The sequence below is a fragment of the Papaver somniferum genome, unplaced genomic scaffold (assembly GCF_003573695.1).
Source record: "Papaver somniferum cultivar HN1 unplaced genomic scaffold, ASM357369v1 unplaced-scaffold_125, whole genome shotgun sequence".
In the NCBI taxonomy this organism is placed as follows: Eukaryota; Viridiplantae; Streptophyta; class Magnoliopsida; order Ranunculales; family Papaveraceae; genus Papaver; species Papaver somniferum.
Window position 1 is genome coordinate 10,515,880 of NW_020621603.1, and position 10,096 is coordinate 10,525,975.

General features: G+C 35.5%; 1 protein-coding gene and 1 pseudogene across 5 annotated transcripts; one reads left to right on the forward strand and one right to left on the reverse strand.

Moving 5' to 3' along the window:
- Window positions 1-1,484: 1,484 nt before the first annotated feature.
- Window positions 1,485-6,834, reverse strand: LOC113331633. Of its 5 annotated transcripts, none has more exons than XM_026578334.1 (6): window positions 6,371-6,766; window positions 4,208-4,459; window positions 3,645-4,010; window positions 3,454-3,555; window positions 3,182-3,374; window positions 1,485-1,887 (listed from the first exon to the last, which is right to left on the reverse strand). In XM_026578334.1, the coding sequence occupies exons 2-5, from the start codon at window positions 4,208-4,210 to the stop codon at window positions 3,186-3,188; spliced, it is 660 nt and encodes a 219-aa protein (XP_026434119.1). In that variant the 5' UTR covers window positions 4,211-4,459; window positions 6,371-6,766; the 3' UTR covers window positions 1,485-1,887; window positions 3,182-3,185. The 5 variants fall into 5 exon arrangements, with proteins under 5 accessions (XP_026434119.1, XP_026434120.1, XP_026434121.1 ...); XM_026578335.1 differs by lacking the exon at window positions 1,485-1,887 and adding an exon at window positions 1,914-2,901; XM_026578336.1 differs by lacking the exon at window positions 1,485-1,887 and adding an exon at window positions 6,783-6,834 and having other exon boundaries at window positions 2,975-3,374; window positions 6,371-6,420.
- Window positions 5,025-6,360, forward strand: LOC113331304 (annotated as a pseudogene).
- Window positions 6,835-10,096: the final 3,262 nt, after the last annotated feature.

Below are 10,096 nucleotides of genomic sequence, written 5' to 3' on the forward strand. Positions count from 1 at the left end.
ACCACCACCACCACCTCCGATTATCACCACCGATTACCACCACCACCACCGCCCACCACCGCCGATTACCACCACCACCTCCTCCGATTATCACCACCACCAACCACCGATTACCACCACCTCCCACCATCGCCGATTACCACCACCACCACCTCCGATTATCACCACCACCAACCACCGATTACCACCACCACCGCCGATTACCATCACCACCTCGTCCGATTATCATCACCACCAACCACTGATTACCACCACCACCACCACTATATATATATATAGCTTAATTTAAAACATTAACAAAGATATTCTCACAAACCCATTACTTGTCATTCGTTTTTGGTTGAATAAATGAGAAGTAATCATTAAAATGAGTTGAAAATGGAAGTTGCAGAGAGGTTTAATGGAGGTTTGTTTTTTTTTTCCAGAGAAAAGTTATGTTATCACGAATTAATTTTTTCTTCGTGATAACAACCGAACTCTGAGTTCGGTTGATTCGCAAAAAAATACTTTTAACCGAACTCCTTGTATTAGAACAACACAAGTCCATAAGTTCGGTTCCTTCGCAAAATAAGGATATCACCGAACTTTAGTTTACGAAAATAATGAGAAGTCCACAAATTTGGTTCGTTCGCAAAAATATTAAGTTTTCTTTGTAATCGAACTCTACCTTTGAAACTTCGTAACCGAACTCTACCTAATTCGCCAAGAAATAAATTTCGTAGTAACCGAACGTTTGTCTAATTGCATATATGCATATATAAGCCCAGTTCGGTTGATTCGCAAAATATGTTGAAGTTTGCGAACCAACCGAACTTCTAACACTAGGTTACTTTTAACCTGCAGTTCGGTTGGGAACTTGGTTGGGTTGAAGTTTGCGAACTAACCGAACACACAAGATGTACCCAAATAAATTGTTAAGTTCAAAGTTCGGTTACCTACCATTTTATCCTAGGTAACCGAACATTACACTGTACGACCAAAACCTCCATTAACGAGCGAGTTCGGTAACGTGCGTGTTTGGAAAACGTAACCGAACTACACTTTCAGGTGTGTTCAGTTACATGTTCTTGACATATGGTAACCGAACTGGCCCAAATCTACATAAAAAATTTCATTTTTTTTTTGAAAGTTTGGAGCAATTCAACCAACATTATCTAAGTTTGAAGCACACATGGGTACCCGAATACCCTTCCTCCGGTTGTGGTTGGTAAAATCCATCGTTTTTCATGTTTTCCTTCTTCATCTTCTCTAACTTTACTCTACTTTAAAAAAAACCATCTGATTTTTTAATCTCGCTAATTATCTTTAATTTAATCCTCTCACTAATCATTACACTAACTATTATTAACACCAACTAATCATCACCCAAAATTAATCAGGAGGGTAATTTAGGTATTAATATAAATATCTTGATAAAAGGTGACCTAGATTTACTTCTAATGTCTTTATCCAAAATAAAACTATGGTCCCAAAAAAATCATGGTCCCAAAAAATCGTTCATATTTTATGTAGAAGTTGAATGATTCGAGGGGGTTGGTTATCCATGTGGCTTATATAACTTTGTGGAGGAAGCAAGCTTGGACAGAACCAGCAATTTTCTTAGCTTGGCAGCATTGATGTGAAAAAATAATGTGGTCACAGCCGGCTGCTAAGCTGTTGATGTCTTTAAGAAGATACTCAAAGTGGGTGGATTGACTGTCACATAGCTGGATGCACAAATTAGAATCACTCCCAATCGAAGGACGAGTTGAGTTGCTGAGCGAGCAAAAGAGCTTCCTTGGTGTTCCAAAAAACAAAAAATTCATTTAATGAATTCGAGTTGGGTACAGAAATTTACATAATGCTGTGACAGAATCCCATCCTCTTCACGAACGACTGTTCCTACACCTGCAGACATCGGAGGACCCCATGAAATATGTAGCGTATGGTTAGCGTGAAAGGATTCAGCTAATTTGGCTACTACTCTGCAAAGCACACGATTAAGTGAATCGAAAGGCTATGGCGGTACAGCATGTCATTCAGAGATAGCAAAATCTCCCACAAACAAAAAACTGTTAAAGCTCCGCAATGTGAATTTGGGGTTCAAGAGAAAATTATTGACATTTCATGCGAGAGGCAGAGTGTCACCATTGCGAGCGCAATTATTCTGTGTAACAAGTTCCCCCATACGAGTAACAAACTCCTCGTGCAGTTGGCACAATAGACAATTTGGAATCTTGGATCAATATCAAGACCCTGCTCAAGTTACAGTCTGATGAAGGACTTCCCATAAGCAAGCAACTGATGAAATTGTTAATATGTTGCAGAGCGGAGATGCCATAAAAGTTTCAGTTAAGATTAGCACTGCCAACTTCTTGGTAGCATAGCATGTTGTAAGCAATATATATAGTGGGTTGCCAGTTTTATTATACGAGAAATTATATCTGTCACGATCAACTGATCCAACTGTGTACAGTGGAGATTCCATTGAAATAAAGTGAAAAAAAGTTTCTATCGCTCTTGAAGTGGCCAGTTTGAAGGAATGGCTGTTGGAATTTTCAAGAACTAAATGGTCCGTAGAGATTGTCAACTTCGTTCATCATTTAGTGTATCTGTGAGAAAGTGCTATCAAACATGCTTGCTGCTACATCCAGCCAAGTTGCATTTTTCTTATGTTTCCATGGGCATATATGTTGCTATAACCTCAGCCACCACATCACAAGTTGTAGGCACATTTATACGGCAACAACGAATTCAGCCTAATGCATTTCTTTCGCACTTTTTATGTGGCATACAAAAAATGGCAAAACCTGAATTTTCAAAACTGGGCTCATGATGATTTTACTTTTCTTCGGATGAGGCTCGCGCTTAAGTTAAAACCAACTGGCATTAGCCCAGTTGGCCAGGGGTTGGGCTCCCAACCTATAGGTTGTCGGTACAATTCCCGCGATGATCGTGTCAAAAGAAAAAAGAAAAAAGTGAAAAACAAATGTACTTGATAGTACTAAAGCAAGCCCTATGGGAGTTATAAGGTTGCAATTATTGAAGTACAAATTTGATACGGAAGTTATAAGGTTGCAATCATTGAAGTACAAATCTGACTAACAAGTTGATCTTAGACAGTGATACAAAAGATAAGGTAACAATGAAAACAAAAGAAACAGGGTTATTATCATCAATTAATTGCAAGGGTTGGGTTTACCTTTTTAGTCCGATGACGGGAGAGTTGCATTTGTTAACTGTAGGAGCTTCGCAGAAACGATGGAGGAAAAGCCACGTAAAGACCTTTTACCCTTGTCTGGGCCAAAGACATCAACTAAACCATCAGAACCAAAATCATACGAGCAATTAGTTCCATTCTCTTTTCGCTTCTCATAGACAGCTTTGACTTGCTCCTGTGTAATGTGTTACCTAATAACAGTTAGGAAAGTTTAAGTAAAAGTTTGACATGCTTTTAATTCTTGATATACCTACATATTTTTCAACTGCTGATGGATGAACAGTCCCATCGCGTTTTTCATGACCCTTCATCCAAGGATATTCACGATCCTCTGTAAGCATCCCATCCTCTTCTGCCTGCTCATTTGAATCCATATTGGTTGTATAACCATAACAAAATATAATTTCAAAATAACTAGTAGAATTGAGGAGTGTATAAAACATACAAGGAGATGACATTTGTTCGCATAGGTACGCCTCCCAAGAGTATGGAGCAGCATTGTGCATTTCTTTTTGTTCTCTGACTTCTTTTCATGGCTTTCTCTTACTCCTTCTTTGAACTCATTCTCGGCGAAAGCGGTCCAATTACTAGGAGTAACCCCCACCGGTACCTCTGCTAGAATTTGCTCCTTGCTTTTCCACGCATTTGGATCCAAACCAGCTTGAATAGCTGCTTCAATTTGTTCGTTACCTTTGTCTATCCTGAAATAATTCTGTCGAAGCTGGTATTTGAATGATCTGAACTTCTGTGAAAAGGCTACTTCGAGGTTCGGGCGTACCAAGTATGAAGGAGCATTAAACTCAAACTCGCTCTAAGTAACAAATGTAATGGTTAGGGTCATGATTCAACAAGAAAATCTAATGTATGATAAAAATATGGGTAGACATAACCCTATACATAGTACCTTTTGTAAAGTCTAACATACACCAAAATGAAACTCAATACTCAAGAGTCAAGAATAAATGTATCTAAAAAACTTGTTGACCTAAAACAGAAGGGTATACATACCATTAAGCCATTCCATACATTCTCCTTGAAGTTTTCCGGGACAATCCTCCAATCTTCATAACGTATTGGACAATGCGCTCGTATAAGTTCCCCTACACGAGAAGCAAGTTTTTCTGCCTTTTTTATATTGGTCTACAAGATGCATCAACTTCAACAAAAAGTTTCAAACTATTCCCAACAGATGCACTATTCTGCGATGATTGAGTGGTTGTAGTTTGTACACCATCACTGCCATGTTGATTTGTATCCATGCTACACAGTAAAAGATGAGTTAGTAGACAATATATAAAAAGAAACGCACATAATGGATCAATCCTTTAATCAAGAAAGAAACCATCGTATGAAATAAGTTAGTAATAACAAACTGAGAAAAGGATCTGTAATAACAAGTTGTGGGTGAACTTAGACAAAAAAAAACAATTTAAAAGACATTTGCAAAAACATTTCATGGTAAAAACGAGCCTCCTGAACTGGTTATACTAATGGGTTCATGGATATTTCAGTTATGGACTGGCCTGTTAGTGAACAATTTGGTATGCTACTGTATGTAAGGAGAAGTGACAAAATACTGATCAAAATCATGTTTCTTTGGACAAATGTTGTTCTCAAGAAAATCTTTGGTATCCACACTCCAAACATTCTCTACAAAATTAACCAGTATATACAGATCATATTCATGACAGACACCATATACGCATTCACATATACATTTGATCTCTGAATAGAGTTTTAAATGATACCTAGTGAACTGTATAGAGTATGCAGTACTTGTTGACAACCAGAAAGACACTGGGCAGCTAGTAAATATTGTGTATGACATCCTAACAAGTACATTTTGCTGCATAATGCAATGGTCTTTCAAGCTTATGCTATCTTGTCACAAGCTTTCAACAAATCACCCAACAACAATGATCCCCCTTCCTATAGAAGTGTTGCAATAGGAGATTCTTGCTCAGCCCAGTCGAACTTGTAAAAATTCTCCTCCAATTACAATCAAACAAACCCAAAACAAATATCACAGAGAATCAAGAAGGACCAAGACGCATCATTAAAAACATCCTAAAGAAGGAAGGACTAATGGGATTATATCGAGGCCTAACCGTCACAGTGCTAAGAGATGCACCTGGTCATAGTGTATACTTTTGGATCTACGAATACACCAGAGAGAAGCTACACCCGGGTTGCAGAAAAAAAGAACAAGAAACACTAAAAACAATGTTAGTTGCAGGAGGTCTGGCAGGAGTAGATAGCTGGATTGCTTGCTATCCCCTGGATGTGGTGAAATCTAGACTCCAAGCACAAACACAAACTAGGTTGGATAAATGACCACCTAAATATCTAGGTATTGTTGATTGTTTTCGCAAAAGTGTACGAGAAGAAGGTTATAGCGTTCTATGGAGAGGACTAGGTGCTTCAATTGCAAGGGCTTTCATGGTTAACGGTGCCATCTTCACTGCCTACGAGGTTAGCTTGCGAATATTTTTCAGTAACAACCAAACAGAGGAGAACGGATTACAGAGTAAGATGATGTTCTGCCTCCTAGTATGGGAAAGTTACGAAATGGAATTCTGCAAGATAGTTCTGTCGTGCTCATTTGGAAATCAACCATTAAGCCCCATTCATATTGGGGAACACGTTATAGATGAAGGTTAGTGTTGCTGTCACAACTACTGGAATTTAAAGAATTTTACACCTATGTAAAACATCCATGTTAACACAATTCTCGCAACATCACATTATGTGCGACCGAACGCAATTTAATATCAAAATGAAATAAATTGATGTTCTATCATATTTGTTGTAGATTCAAAGAAATGCTCAACTGCATCCATCTGTGAATCAAACTTTCATTAGGATGCCTAATAATAACAATAACTAGATGTTCATATCTATTTTATTTCGTTGCTTAGAATAACAGTGCAATTACTGAACCGGCATCAGCATTCAAGTAAATATCGGTCTGCAAGTTTTCCTTTAGACTGAATCTGACTTATGATAGTTTCTATTTCATATACATATAAATATATTTCTTTCATGCAATTTATCAAGCAACTTGAGCATAAACAACTTAAATTAGTCTGTATCATATAAATCAACACCAAAAAGTGTATGAAACTAACGGGAAACTAAGTTGTATGACTCGTATTGCTATCTGAAACTCACCGGATCGATGTGATACCAAAATCCTTGAGGCTGTACCAAATTTTATTAACCTGGAATGAAAAATTACAGAAATTAGGGCATGAATAAGTAAAATTACAAAGGCAAAAGAATAATAAAGGATCTCAATCATACGATTAGGGAAGAAGAGTAATTATAATTACACAATATCAATCTATAGAAAACCTAATTAACAAAATTTTCATCTGCAATAAACCAAAACCCAATCGACAAATTATCTGATAAATTAGTATCAGCGAAGAAATAAGGACAGTACAAATTCTATTTTTGAAGGAATTTTTTTTCTGAATCAGAAGCTTTTAGATGCAGAACGACGAATTTTTTTTCTTTTGTTTTGAAAACGACGGAGGTTACCAAGAGAACAAGACCATGGAAGAAAGAGTGATAGACAAACCTCGATCCAAGAGAAATAATAGTATTTTATTACTTTCTGATTTCGATCCGTGAGGATTCTTCCGATTTTTGTAAGGGGAACTTAGGCGCAGGCCCAAAAAATATATTCTTACCGCCAGGTCCATGATTAATTTCTGATACAGTCGCATCCATAATTATTTAAAAACATTTAAAACGTAATGAAAGACTCTATTACCCTTCATCGTTTTTGGGCATAATTTTTTTTCTTCTCCACCGGTTTCTTTCCCTATTCCTCCATTAATCTCTGTAACGGATCAGCAAAGATTTTTTCTCCATCTTTAAAGAAATAAATCATTTAAAATCGATGATTCAAAGAAGTAAATCATTTTTGACTAAACCCTAGAATACATTTCAACAAAAATGGATGAAACAGACGAAGAAGAAAAAATCAAGTAGAAGAAACAGAAAAAAAGTTATGCAGCTAAATTTTCGCTTATATTGTCTTATGCACTAAACAAAATGATGCAGAAGACATTATGCACGTGCATAAAAATCCATAAATCAGAAAAGTGAAAAAAGTAATGCATAAGACAATATGCAGCTAAAAAAAAATAATGCATAATGTCTTATGCATCTAAAAAAACTGATGCATAACCAGAAAAAGTGAGAAAAGTAATGCATAAGACATTATGCAGCTAAAACAAAATAATGCATAATGTCTTATGCATCTAAACAAAACTGATGCATAACCAGAAAAATGAAAAAAGTAATGCATAAGACATTATGCAGCTAAAACAAAAATAATGCATAATGTTTTGTGCAGAAATAATAATGGCATAATGTCTTATGCACTAAACAAAATGATGCAGAAGACATTATGCACGTGCATAAAAATTCATAAATCAGAAAAGTGAAAAAAGTAATGTATAAGACAATATGCAGCTAAAACAAAATAATGCATAATGTCTTATGCATCTACAAAAAAAACTGATGCATAACCAGAAAAGTGAGAAAAGTAATGCATAAGACATTATGCAGCTAAAAAAAAATAATGCATAATGTCTTATGCATCTAAAAAAAAACTGATGCATAACCAGAAAAGTGAAAAAAAGTAATGCATAAGACATTATGCAGCTAAAACAAAAATAATGCATAATGTATTATGCATCTAAAAAACTGATGCATAACCATAAAAGTGAAAAAGTAATGCATAAGACATTATGCAGCTAAAACAAAATAATGCTTAAAGTCTTATGCATCTAAACAAAACTGATGCATAACCAGAAAAGTGAAAAAGTAATGCATAAGACATTATGCAGCTAAAACGAAATAATGCATAATGTCTTATGCATCTAAACAAAACTGATGCATAACCAGAAAAATGAAAAAAGTAATGCATAAGACATTATGCAGCTAAAAAAATAATATTGCATAATGTTTTATGCAAAAATAATAATGGCATAATGTCTTATGCACTAAACAAAATGATGCAGAAGACATTATGCACGTGCATAAAAATTCATAAATCAGAAAAGTGAAAAAAGTAATGCATAAGACAATATGCAGCTAAAACAAAATAATGCATAATGTCTTATGCATCTAAAAAAAACTGATGCATAACCAGAAAAGTGAGAAAAGTAATGCATAAGACATTATGCAGCTAAAACAAACTTATGCATCTAAAAAAAAAACTGATGCATAACCAGAAAAGTGAAAAAAAGTAATGCATAAGACATTATGCAGCTAAAACAAAAATAATGCATAATGTATTATGCATCTAAAAAAAACTGATGCATAACCAGAAAAGTGAAAAAGTAATGCATAAGACATTATGCAGCTAAAACAAAATAATGCATAATGTCTTATGCATCTAAACAAAATTGATGCATAACCAGAAAAGTGAAAAAGTAATGCATAAGACATTATGCAGCTAAAACAAAATAATGCATAATGTCTTATGCATCTAAACAAAACTGATGTTATGCATAAGACATTATGCATAACATCTTTAATTCAAATCTAATCATAAATTTCCGATTGAGATCAAAAACATGGAGACAAATAAGGTATGAAAATTTCCAATTCAGTTGATATCGAAATACTGCAACACACTTCTTACCCTTTTCAACTTCAATTTTAATTTCTTTTTACTTCTCGAATAATCAAAGACAACAGAAACCCAAAATCCCCAGATTTTGAAACAGAAACCCTAGTTTTATTGAGAAGATTATTCAGAAAAGGTTTGGGAAAAGATTTGACAAAGGAAAAAATCCAAATGTTAAAAACGAAGAATCGGAGTTCACCATTGTTTTCTTCTGGCTTCTCTCTGTTCGTCGCTCGAAGAAAAGGGTAGTTTGGCCTTTTAAAAACTGAGAAGCAGAATTTCATAAATTATGGGTCTGCTACGAATTTTTGACGGGAAAATGGGTGCGCGCCTGAACTTTTCTGTCCGTGGGTTTGATAGTGGAAAAATCTGGGAGAATGGGTCTCCCTGTAGTTTTCACTTTTTGTAATACAATAATACGATAACCGAGTATAAAGACGTGGTTTACTGGTGATCTAAAATTGTGGAGAAATATACGCAAGGGAGGGAAAATTTGAGATTCCTCCAATATTTTGGCGGTATTTTATTTGGCTAGTGCGGGAAAATAATCTTTACTTATTTATTTTTCATTTATATATTTTTTTTGTTTCTTTTATTGGGGCATAATTGTGACACTATTTTGTGTCGTAAGCTTAATTTAAAATAAAATATAATTAGGTAGAGATATATTGTTACAGTTTTTAATGATGTCACACATATTTGTGTAACTAATTTTGTCACACCAATAAGTGTAACAATCCAGTGTTACAAATTACTCAATTTGGTGTAGCTAAAAACGGGCGACCTAAAATCACCGGTATCTGGTTTTCTGGGTCAGGGACAGGTTGGGTATCAGGATAATAAAGTCCACTGCATAAATAAAATTATCGACCTCAATAAGAACATCCTCGATCACACCACGAGGAATTTTGACGGACCTATCAGCTAATTGAAGTGTCATCTGGGTAGGTTTCATCTCTCCAAGTCCTAGCTTAAGGTACATATGGTATGAGAGTAGGTTCACACTGGCTCCTAAGTCAAGCAACGCTTTCTCAACACGGTATTTACCTGTTGTGCAAGAAATGGTAGTGGACCTTGGGTCTTTATACTTAGGAATAATGGTATTATGAATAATAGAACTCACGTGGCTAGCTAGAAAGGCTTTCTTGTGGACAGTAAGCTTTCTCTTTCGCATACACATATCCTTAAAAAACTTGGCATAAGCGGGAATCTGCTTAATTGCATCTAATAATGGAAGGTTGATACTTACC

Bases quoted from the DNA above. Each gene is read 5' to 3' on its own strand.
- LOC113331633 (XM_026578334.1), bottom strand. The intron at 3,556-3,644 runs GTATGTTTTATA...TCAAATGAGCAG, and splicing joins CGAACAAATGTCATCTCCTT to GCAGAAGAGGATGGGATGCT. The intron at 3,375-3,453 runs GTAGGTATATCA...CACATTACACAG, and splicing joins CATCAGCAGTTGAAAAATAT to GAGCAAGTCAAAGCTGTCTA.